This window comes from Geotrypetes seraphini, chromosome 10 (genome assembly GCF_902459505.1).
Source record: "Geotrypetes seraphini chromosome 10, aGeoSer1.1, whole genome shotgun sequence".
Lineage (NCBI taxonomy): Eukaryota > Metazoa > Chordata > Amphibia > Gymnophiona > Dermophiidae > Geotrypetes > Geotrypetes seraphini.
In genome coordinates, this window is record NC_047093.1 from 31935244 (window position 1) to 31950821 (window position 15578).

The 15578-nt window shown below is 41.9% G+C and overlaps 1 protein-coding gene across 3 annotated transcripts in view; it reads right to left on the reverse strand.

Moving 5' to 3' along the window:
• PRPSAP1 (phosphoribosyl pyrophosphate synthetase associated protein 1) overlaps positions 1–14440 on the reverse strand; it is a 63658-nt gene extending 49218 nt beyond the window's left edge. The window contains exons 1-2 of one of the 3 annotated variants that reach the window (XM_033960530.1): positions 14286–14375; positions 13385–13582 (exon numbers count right to left, since the gene is read on the reverse strand). In XM_033960530.1, coding sequence (XP_033816421.1) covers positions 13385–13548 — 164 coding nt within the window. In that variant the 5' untranslated portion in view covers positions 13549–13582; positions 14286–14375. Of the gene's footprint in view, positions 1–4667; positions 4894–13384; positions 13583–14285 lie in introns of those variants that run through there. The other 2 variants (XM_033960531.1, XM_033960533.1) reach the window with 2 other exon arrangements.
• Between the last annotated feature and the right edge of the window lie 1138 nt (positions 14441–15578).

Consider the following 15578-nt stretch of genomic DNA (forward strand, 5'->3'; position numbering starts at 1 on the left):
TCTAAAAGTGCAAAGCAGAGTTCAAGGCGCGATTACAGTCTGGTAGAGCAGGCATCATGCATGATCTGTCAAAACCACCTAGTTTTTTCCCCTTTTCAGGCATCTCAAAATGGAAGATCTCTTGGAGTTTTGATGAACGTAGCAAATTAGTCTCCTCTGTCCCTCATCAATGTAGAGTCTTCATTCCACTGCTAGGAGAGTGGAATGTGTAGCAGCCTGTGCCAGGTCAGGTTACACTGCCAAAAATGGAGTTCACTACGTTATTCTCATGGTATTCCATTCACTGGGTGACACAACTGCAGATTTGCTGGCTGCACGGTAGGTTAAAAGTCATATTTTTGATGGGCAAAGATGAGTTTGCTGCAAATCCATATTACAATAAGTATCACCTGAAATACAGAAGACTGGATCGTTATCCAAAAAAGGTACCTAGATGAAAAACAAAATTTTTTAATGTCCATCTGCTCACAACTTGCCCAGGAAGCAGAAATATAGTAGAAACCAAAATCTCAAAAATCCACTGGACAAAAGAGCAACAACAGAATCCAGTATTCAAAGAAAACCGGAACAGTGGAATAGCTGAACTAGCAAGTCATAGAAACATGGTTTCTTAACATAAAAAGTGAAAAATAAATTAAAAATTAAAAAAAAGTTATCATAAAACGAATACACGGAGAAATAAAAATATATAAATAAAATGAATGCGGCTATAAAATCAAATCAGAAATAAGCATAGGCTCTAAAATATGAAAGAGTCCCAAATGCTATATCCAATGAAGAATCCCACTGCAACTCAATATAGCCAATAGATAGTCCCAGTATGGATTTATCAGCCAAACGTAGCAAATCTTGGACAGAAAGTGTAATAAACTTCAATTGATGAGCTGGAGTGGGGGACATAGTATATGACAGCAGATAAAGACCTGCATGGTTTGTCCAGTCTGCCAATAGTATTTGTGGCCAGTCAAGACATTCGCTTGGGTAGGAGCTATCATTCCTTTCCCAAGCGTCTCCTATGCCACAATACCTGCCCAACACTTGCAATTTTAAAACTTCAAATCTCGTCAACCATCAACCCCCCTTTTAGCTCATTTCTCTCATTATTCCCTGCACCCCAGTTCGCTGTCTCCACGCTGCTGGATCAGAATATGCCAACTCTCCCCCCCATCCTCTGTCCTTCATCTCAAAGTCTCAAGGAATTCTGCTTCTGGGTACATTGGACCCCCAACTCTGGAATGACTGACCGACCATCATCTCCTTAAAGAAACTACTCAAGACCTATCTTGAGCTAGAGTCTTTCCCCTCCATTGTCCCCATTCTGTCTAGTACCTTTCTACCTCTAAAGCCCTTCACTTTATTGCAAACCACCATGTTGCTTACATCGAGGCTAATGAGCAGTATATATCAAATTGTGGAATAACTTTCTAGATCTCCCAAGAGGGTAGCTTCTGTACTGCAGCAAGTGCACATACCATCCTGGTTGGATACTAGCTTTAAATAAAGGAAGACAATCCCCTTTTAAAAATTAAGCCCCTCAGCTGCTGAAAGCTTCATCTTCAGCAACACAACCATGCGTCAGGGGCTCTGCCACCACAAGCGTGAGATGAATGCTCCCCAAGGTTGAGAAGGAGCAGGATTTAGAAGCTAGTTTATGGTAAAGAATTAAGGATGTGCATTTGTCGGTGCCCAGTTGGTTTGCTATTGTGCCTTAGAGAGAGGTGGTGGAGAGTAAAACTGTGACTGAGTTCAAAGAAGCGTGGGATGAACACAGAAGATTTAGAATCAGAAAATAATATTAAAGATTGAACTAGGCCAGTTACTGGGCAGACTTGTACGGTCTGTGTCTGTGCATGGCCGTTTGGAGGAGGATGGGCAGGGGAGGGCTTCAATGGCTGGGAGGGTATAGATGGGCTGGAGTAAGTCTTAACAGAGATTTCGGCAGTTGGAACCCAAGCACAGTACCGGGTAAAGCTTTGGATTCTCGCCCAGAAATAGCTAAGAAGAAAAAAAAAAAAAATTTAAATTGAATCAGGTTGGGCAGACTGGATGGACCATTCGGGTCTTTATCTGCCGTCATCTACTATGTTACTTAGAAAAATTAGTGCAATCTAGCTTGGTATCCTGGATTGTCCACTGTTGAAAGCAAGTTACACATACCTAGTAGAATCCCAAAAAGTAGCAGCATTAAATCAATTATCATTTGCACAGACTTCCTACACGTTTATAAAGAGAGATAAAACTAAGAAGTGGAAGTGTGGCCTAGTGGTTACAGCAGTTGCCTCAGCACACTAAAGTAGTGGGTTCAAGCACAGTGCCGCTCCTTGTAACCCTGGCCAAGTCACTTAATCCTCCATTGCCCCAGGTACCATAGTCTTTGACTGTGAGCCTGCTGGGACAGATAGGGAAATACTTAACCCAAGTAGAGACTGTGAAACGAATTGTGAGTTGCTCCAATGACTGTGCTGCTTTAGAAAGTTGGATATTAAGTGTATCATCTTTGAATCCTAGCACCATAGGCTTTTCTTGACTTTAGAATGGCAAGCTGTTGTAATTCCTGACCAGGGGCGCCACTATCTATGGAAAACTGTGATGCGTACACCACAGATGCATTTCAGGTTGTTTTACAAGTTGCCTCTAGATGTTTTCTGCTCTTTAACTGCAGGGATGATCTGTGTGATGGATATTCTTTCATAAGAACATAAGAATAGCCTTACTGGGTCAAACCAATGGTCCATCAAGCCCAGTAGCCCGTTCTCACGGTGGCCAAGGCAGGTCACTAGTATCTGGCCAAAACCCTGAGTAGCAACATTCCATGCTACTGATCCAGGGCAAGCAGAGGCTTCCCCCCTGTCTTAATAACAGACTACGGACTTTTCCTCCAGGAATTAGTCCAAACCTTTCTTAAAACCAGCTACGTTATCCGCTTTTATAACAACCTCTGGCAACGTGTTTCAGAGCCTAACTATTCTCCGAGTGAAAAAATATTTCCTCCTATTGGTTTTAAAAGTATTTCCCTGAAACTTCAAGTGTCCCCTAGTCTTTGTAATTTTTGATAAAGTGAAAAATCGATCCACTCGTACCCGTTCTACTCCAATTGTAAGCAGCAAAATGCTGTCACCACTATAGTTTATTTTTTTTAATCAGATATTTTTTTAATTTTGTTTTTAACTTTCTCTTCTGTCACAGAGAGTGAGTGGGATTTGAACCAGCAATATCAGGATGGAAGGCTCTAGGTCTAATCAGTGTGTCACAGAGTGAGCTAATGAGTTCACTATCTTTGCTTTGTGACACATATCCCTTTCCTGATGGCAGTTTTTAAATGCTTGTTAATTTGCCAGCCTGTATATTTGGCAGTTACAGGAGTCCTACGAACCGCACACAGAAGCCTGAATTCCTCAGGCAAATGTTACCAAAGATGTCCCCTGCCTTTCAGAAATAAGATTGTTGTGTTCTAGGTGGACAGTTCAGATATTATGGGCCTATAGCAAGGAATACATTGAAAATCGAACAGAAATGCTTGTGTTATCATATAACAAAGAAAACCTAGCTTTTTCAAAAATTATTTTACATAATTTTAGGCTGCTTACTTTTTAATGGTTGGTTGTTTTTGTCCTGTGGTGGAGTGGGACACGTTGACAATATTCATGCTTTGTATTTTAAGGTGATTGTTTTTGTTTTAATGCTATGTGTTATGACTATATAACTTTATATTAATTATGCAATAGCACTTTTTCACTTTACACCAAGGTAAACTAATCTATATAACCCAAGTCAAAGGGAGACGTAAGCCTAAGTCAACCCTTAATACCCTGGAATATTGGTAAACTGTTACCCCGATCCTCAGCGGCACCACTTGGAGCTCAAACCAATCTCATTGCTCCAAGCTTTACGTGTCAAATCGTCACTGGATCGTTTACGTTATAGACTTTTTCTTTTTATCTTTTTTCCTTTTTTTTGAAACTATTCACATTTTAAAGATAATTTTTAAGCATGTTACTTAGCTTAATTCTGTGGTCTCTGGCAGGGGGTTAACACCGACATGTTTCGCATTCAAGCTTTATCAAGGAACCCCTCCATATAAATGCCGCCAAACTCTGACCACTTTGAATGTGATTGAAAAACTTCAAAAAGGTAGTATATAAGTCTCAAAACCATTTTCCTTTCCTTATGTAATAACAGGAAGCTTAAAAACGAAGAGAGCCATTACCTAGAAAAGCTTGATATGTTATCAAATATTTTGAGTTTCAGAGATCTGGAAATTGCTTGATCTTTATTCTTGATGAGTTTCTCAATTAAAATTTGATGTGAGATAAATAGTGATCTATTCACCTCTTTGCACTTTGTTGTCTATGAATCACGTTCTGGCAGAGAAAGGGATGGGATTAACAAAGATCTAATGTGAACGTCAAGGCTATTTTAAGGGGGGAGGGAGAACTCACAGTTTATTACTGTCATCCCTAAATAAGCTGAGCCTTTTATCTTAAAATACAGCAGCCCACACACAGCACCTGATCTGCCACAGGCTTTCCATCATGTTGTGCCTACAGAAAGAAACATTCATTCGCCTTGCACAGAAACAGAATAAGAACTGCCAAACGGGGACAGACCGAAGGTCCATCAAGCCCAGTATCCTGTTCCCAACAGTGGCCAACCCAAGTCCCAAGTACCTGGCAGAAGTCCAATGAATAGCAGCATTGCAGAGCTCAGATTGTGATGTCATAAAGCTTCATTCCACCAGTGCTTCATAGCCATCATCATAAGTGATGTCACAATGGCTTGATTGTCTATAATTGGTTCACATAAGACCATAAGTGTTGCCATAGTGGGACAGACTGAAGGTTCATTAAGCCCAGTGTCCTGTTTTCAACAGTGGCCAATCCACGTTACAAGTACCTGGCATGATCCCAAAGAAAAACAGATTTTATGCTACTTATACTAGGAATAAGCAGTGGATTTCCCCCAAGTCTATCTAATCTTAATTATGGCTTATGAACTTTTCTTTTAGGAAATTATCTAAACCCAGGTCTTAGAGAAGTGTGTTCAAATCCTGCTTCTCCCACTAACACTTGCTCTAACCCTGGGCAGATTACTTCCATCCTCCATTTGCTCAGGAACAGTAAGCTCGTGTACGAGTGTAACACAATGAATTCAGAGTTTGAACATGTGAATAAAATCTAAAATATAATTCCAAATCCAAACTTAAAAATAACATGATTACTGAAGAGGAGTTTGTTCCTAAAGCTGCTTAGAGCAGTGGTTCCCAACCCTGTCCTGGAGGACCACCAGGCCAATCGGGTTTTCAGGCTAGCCCTAATTAATATGCACAGAGCAGATTTGCATGCCTGTCACATCCATTATATGCAAATCTCTCTCATGCATATTCATTAGGGGTAACCTGAAAACCCGATTGGCCTGGTGGTCCTCCAGGACAGGGTTGGGAACCACTGGCTTAGAGGATCAATTCCTGAATATCACAAATATTTTGGACGGTTGTGTTCCTAGAGCTACCTAGAACATAAAAACTACCAGGTCTGCAAAAGACTCAAGTAACCCAGCATCCTGCCTCCCAAGAGATTCAAGCACTGGGTGCTTTAAGAGTGGAGTGAAGGAGTAGCTGAATGGCTGAAGCAGCGGGCTAAGACCCAAGAAAGCCCAGTTCACATCCCACTGACACTCCTTTTGACCTTGGGCAGTCACTTATCTATCCCTCCATTACCTCAGGAACAAATTATAGGGCCCCTTTTACAAAGGTACGTTGGCAAGTCCCAGCAAAGAAAATGGGACACAGCCCGAAGGTTGCAATGCATTTCCTGTATGGAAGCGCTACCACAGGTCTGTAAAAGGGACTGTGAGCCCTCTAGGCACAAGAAAATATCTACCGTATCCGAAAATATAAGTTAAATCCTAATTTTAAAAAATTCCCTTAGAGCAGGGGTTTTTAACAGCGAAACTGTCACACCCATTGCTTAAAAAAAACTATGTCCACTAGTGACTACTGATAGCTCCCTACGTCACTAAGGCCCAGATTCTCTAAATCAGGGGTGTCAAAGTCAGTCCTCGAGGGCCGTAGTCCAGTCAGGTTTTCCCCAATGAATATGCATGAAATCTATTTGCATGCACTGCTTTCATTATATGCTAATAGATCTCATGCATATTCATTGGGGAAATCCTGAAAACCCGACTGCTGGACTTTGACACCTGTGCTCTAAATGGTGCCGGTAGCCGCCCAAACTAAGTGGAAAAACGCAGTTTAAACTGTTAAATGTTTTTAAACTAATTTTTAAGGTGCTTAAAAAAAACCCCAGCATCGGCATTATGCCTCCCTAGTCGCGATTCACTTCAAAAGGTAGGCGCCCGAAACGTAGGCCTTGAAGATCCTGGCCTACATTTCCAGCGCCTACCTTTCCAGGAAGCGTGATTCTCTAAATGGCAGAGTTGTGCGACCGACACGTGATCAGCAGCCGCGTTCGAGGTGGCTGCCAACAACGGCACTATTTAGAGCAATGGCTCCCAACCTTGTCCTGGAGGACCACCAGACAGTCAGGCTTTCAGGATAGCCCTAATGAATATGCATGGAGTAGATCTGCATGCCTGTCACCTCTATTATTTGCAAATCTCTCTCATGCATATTCATTAGGGCTTTCCCAAAAACCCAACTGGCTAATTGTCCTCCAGTACACTGGATTAGAAGATCCAGGCCTAACAGCTAACTTCTAAAATTATAGTAGTAATAATAATAATTTATTTCTTATATACCGCTATACCGTGAAGTTACAGTTATACCACCAATAACCTATCTTCATTCTGTCTAGAAATTTTCAATTAATTGCCTCCAATTTCAAGGCCCTTCGTTGCACCCCATAGAGGTTAAAAACCCCTGCCTTAGAGGAAGCAAGGCACCTGCAGTAGTCAGCTTTTAGAAGCCACAGATGGTTTAAAACAGGGATCTCAAAGTCCCTCCTTGAGGGCCGCAATCCAGTGGGGTTTTCAGGATTTCAATGAATATGCATTGAAAGCAGCGCATACACATAGATCTCATGCATATTCATTGGGGAAATCCTGAAAACCCGACTGGATTGCGGCCCATGAGAACCCCTGGTTTAAAAGGTGCATCAGATCCAGCGTAGAATCTCTGTATTATATTAAATTGCCTGTGGTTGTTCTAAGCCTTTTTAGTACCCCCTTCCATGACCTATAGTGGTCTCATGTTCAATTCCACCTATCAGTGAGGAAAAGTTCTAATCGGAGCTATGGAGTCAGTACACCAAACCTTCTATGCCAATGCCAACTCCTAGCGATATAAAACAAAAACATTTTATACTTTTATTATAATTTATGGCAACTACGCTATTTGAGTTTCAGCTACATACTTAGGACCTGGATTTGCCACTGTAGGAAACAGGATGCTAGGCTAGATGGACCATTTTATTTTTTGTGGGGGTTTTTTGCTTTTATTTATACACTTTTTCATTACATACCTACAAAAGATACAGGATATGGAAAATAATAAGGAAACACTCCACTAAACCATAGGGAATGTCAGCTTCTGCACATATACAAATCAGTCCAAAAAAAAAAAAAGAAAAAAAGAAAGAAAGAGCAGTCCAGGTCTTCAAACAAAGGGAATTTAATGACAGCCGTATACATGAAGTCGAGATATTTGGGTACAAATTTTTCCACATCCCCGCGGGAACTCAATTTCCCGTTCCGGTGAGTTCTTTTCCTGTCCTTGCCCCATTCCTGCAAGCTCTGCCCTCGTCTGCATAAGCCTCAAACACTTTAAAATCATAATGTGGTTAAGGCAGAGTTTGCAGGAATGGGGCAAGGACAGGAAAAGAACTCAGGGGGACAGGAAAATTGAGATCCTGCGGGGAAGGGGAAAAATTTGGCCCCCCATCTCAATACAAAGCAACATGGTAGTCCCATGAATGCAGTAGATCAAAGAAGAATAAGTGGAGCAATCGGGATGTTTCCAAATGAAATCTTGATTGATGGAAAGATGAGGTACAATTCTGCAGAGAACAACTCTACGCTGCAAGCATTTCGGTATAGCCGTACACCTTCAGGAGTCTTGGCCACACAGCTGGTAGTGTTGATAATGGGCTGATATCTCCTGCAGATCCAATGCTTGGGTGCATTAATATGAATGCAGTAGCACTGTAATTCTTTTATACACTTTTTTTTATTAAAAGTGAGAACTGTTATATGGCGAGAACTACAATGAGAAAATTCCAACAACATAGAAAGTGTACATAAAACAGGCTGTGTTTTAGTTAAGAAGTAGAGAATAACATAGTGACAAAATTCATCACCGTTCCCATTCCTGCAGATAACTGTGGGAAACCATCTCCATGTCATTCTTTAAGGAGAGAGGGAAGAATCAGAGTATGAATTGCAGTCACTGACCCTCAAGTCTTGCATTGAAGAATGCTGGTATAGAAGGACTGAGGTCAAGATTGTCTCTGATATCCAGAGCAGATATTGTGATGTCATAATGCCTCATTCCACCAATGCTAAGAGTCAACTTCATCAGTGATCTCACAATGGGTTTATTGTCCTTTATATGGTCACATAAGAATCAAAGTATGAATGTGCACAGCCACTGTCCCCCCAAGCCTTGCATTGAAGAATGGTAGTGTAGGACTGAGGTTGAGATAGACACTAAAGAATGACACAGGATTGTTTCCCGCGGTTATCCGTGGGGTTGGGAACAGTGATGAATTTTGTCACCATGTCATTCTCTTAAGAAGCTTGCCTCAGGAGGCCTAGAGTCTTAAAATGGAAACAACTCACCTGTAGAAACAAAACATGTGCAGTCTTGTATTTTCAAAAGGATACGCTTTTATCTTTATCCTTTGAAAATACAAGATTGCACATGCTTTGTTTCTACATTTGAGCCAATTTCATTTTGAGACTCTAGGACTTCTGAAGCAGGCTTCTTAGTCGAAACACGACCCGTGTCGAGTCACAACATTGTTTTTTGTGTAAGGTTTCATTAAATGCCCTTTGCTTTGAATACCTGGTCTGCTCTTCTTTTTTTGGACTGAAATAAGGAAAAAACATACATTCCAATAAGAATACAGAAAATGTAGTTTCCATCAAGCTCACATTATGAGAGGAAGGTGCTCAAAAATAAAGAAAATATTAAAAAAAAATTATAATAAATCCAATCATTAAGGCTCATAATCTACTTATTAACTCCTCTAAACAAATCAAGTCATTTTTTTTTCTCCTATTAAGAAATGATTATTGCAAGCTGCTTTTTTGTAGGAATATAACAATTTGATTGTCATTGTGTCAGCATTTTGTATCTCAGGTACTGCCTAAAATGAATCCCAAGTGACAACAAAGGAGTAATAAGAAAATTAAGCTAACAGAGGTTTCTAGATCTTGCTGCATTCTCCATCACTTCAACCTTTAAATGCAAATTATGAGAATATTTAATAGCAGAAGTAGACGGCATTCGCAAGGTAGAAATCTGGGTTTCAACTACTGACAGACGTTTATCAAGTATCTGTAAAGCTGAGTCCACATTTTCCAAATTTTTTAACAACTTCTTGCGAAAAAATTACTGGTTTTAACAATCCCAACATTCTATAATTAATCTGCCAAACACCCTTCTAAGAAATTTCTTGTATAGTATCCCCCAGCCCAGTTCTTCAGACATACTTCTCTGAGAAGAAAACACGAGGCATTTTCAAAAAATTTTTTAGAAGTAGAGTGAAGTTCCATAGAATCCAGGGTAGACAACTTTGGACCCTAGTCCACTGGACAAATTTGGAGGGAGTAGAGGAGTCAAGAGAGCAAAGAGGCTCCAGAAATAGAGTCATATCTAAGTGCTTGTGGATAATGTAGCAGGCGGAACCATGTCTGTCCATCAGACCAGAAATAACAGGGGTGGAGACTTTAGCTTTGGCCTTACATTTCCCCATGGCTTAAAACAAAGAAAGAACCCTGTTGCTCCTCGTGGCTCCAAGGGGCCAGTGTGTCCCTTAGGGCATGCCCTGCAATCACTTCTTTATCCCACTTTTGAAACCAGCTGTAGCATCGGCCGATTTCAAAAGTAGGATAAGGCCTTCAATGACGTCACCAGCCCATCCACACCAGTGCCAGATATCAAAGGCAAGCCCTGAAGCAGTCAAACCACTGATGGATAATCAGGAGCCAAATTGCTGAGATGACAGGCAGAAATAAACCCTCTTCACCTCTGGTCGCCTTCAAGAGCACCTCCTCCTGGACCATTGGTCTGATCCAATATGGTTGTTCTTATGTTCTTAAATAGATATCTAAATTTTCATTTTGAAGCTGGAGTCAAGACACGGAGCGTTTTTACTAATCCCGACTCTACTCAAATTTCCTTTCAACTTTGTCCCAAAGCCTAGTTCTAATGCAAGAACAAAAAAAAAGCTTTCCTGCTTTCCACGAATCTCCTTTTGTTCTTCTTAAATTATTAGATACATGCCATATAAATGCACACAAATAGCAGGATTTCAGAATACTGTACCAGTCTAGTCTCTCACCCCAGTAGTTAAGTATGGTAAAACAGTAAACTCTGAGTCACTGTCAGACCAAAGGTCCATCTAGCCCAGTATCCTGTTTTTAACAGTGGCCAATTCAGGTCAAATGTATCTTGGCAGAATCCCAAAAAATATCAAGACTGCACACTACTTAACCCCAGGGAAAGGTGGTTGCCTTTTCCAGGTCTACCTCAACAGTTTACAGACTTCTACATCAAAGAATTTGCCCAAACCTTTTTTTAATGGTAAATGCTTTTATCGAATTCTCTGGCAACACGTTCCACAGCTTAACTATGTGTTGAATGAAAATTTCTCCTATTTTATAAGTATTAAGTAGCTTCAAAGCATATCCTCTAGTCCAGGGATAGGCAATTCCGGTCCTTGAGAGCCGGAACCAGGTCAGATTTTCAGGATATCCACAATAAATATGCATGAGATAGATTTACATCTCAAGGAGGCAATGCATGCAAATCCATCTCATACATATTCATTGTGGTTATCTTGAAAACCTGACCTGGCTCTGGCTCTCAAGGACCGGAATTGTCTACCCCTGCTCTAGTCTTTGTAAAGAGTGAACAATTGATTCATATTGACCCATTCCCCTCCACTCAGGGGTCTGTAATCTCTAACATATTCAGCCTCAGCCATTCCTTTTCCAAGCTGAAGAGTCCTTTCCTCATACGAGAGCTATTTCACCCATTGATCATTTTCTAATTCACTGATTAACCATTCCCCTTAACCCAGGGGTGTCCATTGCCGGTCCTCGAGGGCCACAGTCCAGTCGGGTTTTCAGGATTTCCCCAGTGAATATGCATGAGATCTATTAGCATACAATGAAAGCAGTGCATGCAAATAGACCTCATGTATATTCATTGGGGAAATCCTGAAAACCCGACTGGACTGCGGCCCTTGAGGGCCGACATTGGACACCCCTGCCTTAACTGTATCCATGACATCCTGTTTATTTAGATTATAAGCTCTTTCGAGCAGGAACTGTTTTCTTCTTCTTTGTGACTCTGTGCAGCGCTGCGTGCGTCTGGTAGCACTATAGTAATAGTACTCTTTCTTGTGATGTGTAGTAATCAGAATGGCACACAAGACTCAAAAAAAAAAAAATAGGATCGCACCATGGAATTATAGAGGCATTATAATATTGTTTCATTCTCTATTTCTTTCCTAAAATCCTTGCTTTTTGGCTGCCACTGCACGCTAACCAAAGAATTTCGACATTTCTATGATGACATGTAGATCTTTTTCCCAAGTGATGACATCATTTAGCTATAATTTAGGCTATTCTTTCCACATTAAGGCCCTCTGTTATCAAACCGTGTTAGGGTTTTTTTTTAAATTGCCAGCCGCTTTGGTAAAAGCTCTGACATTCACAGAATTCCTATGAGCGTCAGAGCTTTTACCATAGCAGCCAGCGATAAAATACTCTAACACAGCTTGATAAATGGGGCCTAAATTTCATCTGTCATTTGGATCCTCAGTCTTGTGTGCCAAAGGTCTTCTTGCAGCATTCCTCCCCCCAGGTCCTTGCAAATGCTTGTCATATGTATTGCAAAACCCACATTTTTAAAAACCACATTTTTAAAAACCAGAACAATATGACATCATTTTGTCATATAAGACTTTCTGAAAACACTGTTTATTAACAAATTATTTTAATGCCTATAATGTAGTGTGGGAAATAATATAGTATTGACAGATGATTTAATCTTCCTGCTTTGGCAGGAAGCTCCCAAACAGGAGGGGAGAAGGGATGCGAGAAGAGGTCAGGCAACAGCGAGTTATTGTACAGGTTCTTGATCTCAGTCAAAAGACCCCTGCGTACAGTTAGTATCCTGCACTGAAATGTTAGCCAAAAGGAGGTGGGAAGCAAAACTGAGTCTGAAGAGAAAATCAGAGCATCATAATTTATCCTCAGCACATTCTATATTAAATGAAATAGTAATTAAAGGAACCTTGTGGATCCCATCATCTTCCCCTACCCCCTCTCGAAAACCTCATCTCAGATTTCAGTCAGTCAGTCTTAGAAATGTTTTGGCTACACACTCCTTTGTGACTATGTACAGTGCCTGCTTTAGTCTGGAAGCTCTAGAAATCATATAATAATCAGAATCACATAACCTCTTCCAAGACAAAAGAAAGTTCATTATCTTGCAAGGAAGACAGCAATGGTTTGAGCGAGTGACCTTTGAGTCTGAAAACCAGGCTCTTGTTAATAAAGTACACTGTATCATCTCTACTTCTTAAGAATGAAAGCACAATTATTACTCATGAAACAGTTTGGGTCAGTGCTTCTCAAACTTTTACTGGATATAACCCCATTTTACCACTTTAAACACACATGATCCCAGATAAGGAAACAGCAGGCCCCTCCCCTCTCTCACCCATTTACTCCTTTCTCCATGTATCCAACGTACAGTATTTATTTATTTGAAATTTACTATACTGCTAAAATCAGACATGCAGAACTAAGCGGTTTACAAACTAAAACTAAGTAGAGAGAGGAACTCCAACATATCTATGGAACAGAGATCACATTCACACCAAGATTTCAAGTTGGTGGACCCACAGGAGAACAGCCCAAAGTCTGCATAAAGGCAGCAGCTGTCAACACCGGAAGCTTACATATCAGCATTCATTCCCAAATCCTGGAATTCTGCATAGGTTTCCAGTCTAATAGGAAGCCTGGGGGGAGGGGGGTGCTTGCCAACATTTGCTGGCTATCACTTTTGGTCACAGGTCAAATTAGATGTTCAGAGGGAGGAGAGGCAGGATTTTTGGATCCTGCTTTAAATAAAACCACCTTTTCTGTAAAAATGACCCAGAAATAATAATAAAAAGTAGAATAGAGATCTTACTCTGTGATCTTCTTGGCCAGTTCTGTGCAAGCTGATGTGGAGTTGGCGGAAAAGACCCGGTAGCCACTTCTGGCCGCATTCATCGCTGAGTAAGCATTCAACCCCCTTGGAGCTCGAGAGTGAGAAAAAACAGATTTGTGAGGCACTAACAGCTTTCTTGGCATCCTCTTACAGGTGTAAACAGTGTTCCTGCCTCTGCTGGATATAAAAATGAGGAATAAAAAAAAAGGCAGGTATGATCAACCCGGGGCTACTACGAAAAGAAGAGCTCTTCCCCCTACTAAGAAGGCAGCCGCCGCCAGGGCCTCCTCCCAAGCTGACTAACACACTGAAATGAAAAGCTTCAAGGTTTTGGTTTTTGTTTTTTTTTAACACCGAGAACCTGGAGGGAAGGAGACAGACGCTTTCTGAACTCTGGGACTCGACTGTAACAGGAGATGCAGGGCCTGGAGGAGAGGGATAGCTACAATCACTTAGATAAGCAAGGAGGGGGGGAGGGGGAGAACAAAAAGGCAGCAGCTGAGGACAAAAAAGGGGGGGGGGGGGAAGAAAATGCAACAATCAAAAAAGTTACAATAACATGCCAATGCATTTGTCTAAAGCACAAGCATCTCAAATGCAATAATTATCTGGGAGACGGGGGGGGGGGCATTCATTTACAGCAAAGGAGCTACAAACTTCAGAAGAACTCAGGCGCCAAAGTCGCGAGGGAGACGATCCAGGCGAGCAGCTCGGGTGCAAAACTAAGCGCAAGAACGCCAAAGGCGAGCCCTCCTCTCCCCCCCTCCTCCAGCTCCAACCGAATTCACGGCGACGCAGATCCACCGAGTCGCACGCCTCTGCTTGCCCTGTCCGCTTCCCTCCCGGAGAGCCTGCGCTTCCCCCTCCCTCCCCGTCCTACCTTCAAACTCATGCCTGAAGTCGCTCCCCGCCGATCCCGCAGTTTTCCTTCTCCGGCGTCCCCGCCTCTCGTGACGTAACTTCTCTCCCTCCGCCGCGTGCCGCCCTGCGGGAGACGGGAAGTTGCGTCAGAGAAGGGAGGAGGGCGGGACGCCGGAGGAGAATGAGGGGGTTTGGTCGTGGATTCGAACGGGTGGGGGAGGGGTCGTGTCTGAGCCGTTGAGCGTCCGCGTCTCAGCTGCGCTCGGAGACCTTCGTCCTTGAGGCCGTTCTGGGCCCCCCTTCCGAAGAAGTTGCTACTTTTATGCGTCCAGTTTATTACTGTGGCAATTTCCCGGACCAAAATGCAAACTATTCTCAAATTTAAGGTCGTAAAATCGATGGGTCATTGGCACTTACAAACCACATCTCTCGGAAGAAGAGAAAGCCTTTTTTGACTTATTTATTTCCATAGCTTTAAAAACTAGTTAATTAGCATCTGGAAAGATAATTGTCATCTAACATTTGATCTGTCTGTCCAAATTAGATTGTAAGCTCTTCTGAGCAGGGAATGTCTGTTGCATATTGAATGTACTGCGCTACCTACGCTTTTCAAGCTGTAGAAATTATAAATAATAGCGGCAGCATTGCACATGTGGTAGAATTAAGTTCTGTTAAATAAAATAATATGAAGATAACCTTTCTTAGGGTTATTATTTGAATGGGAAAATCTAGACATGTTCTCTTTTTAGAGCAGTGGTTCTCAATCCTGTCCTGGAGGACCACCAGCCAGTTGGATTTTCAGGATAGCCTTAATGAATATGTATGAGAGATTTGCATATAATGAAAGCATATTCATTAGGGCTATCCTAAAAACCTGACTGGCTGGTGGTCCTCCAGGACAGGGTTGGAAACCATTGTTTTAGAGGACTGTTTGGGTGTCCGAATGGGTTTTTTAAATTGTATGAGTCCATCCCTGGCTTGACAGGGCTGGCTTACACAGAATCTGGTGGCTCTCCCCTCTGAGCTCCTCAGTGCTGGAATTTTCTTTGGGTTGGCCTGGAAGCTGCCTAAGTGGGTACAGGAAGTCGCTACAAAGACATGGCTTCTGGGGCAGGCCGACAGCAGCAGGCTCACCTCGCTGAGCTGCCGGCAGCCCAAAGAAAATTGAATTCCAGGGCCAAGGAGGTAAGGGGGTATTGGATTCTGTGTAAGCTGGTGCTGCTAAACTAGCTTTGAGTGGGGGGGGGGGGTTATTTGTCCTCTTTTTTTTTTTTTTTTTGTTTCACAAATATGGTAACCCTAACCTTTCTTA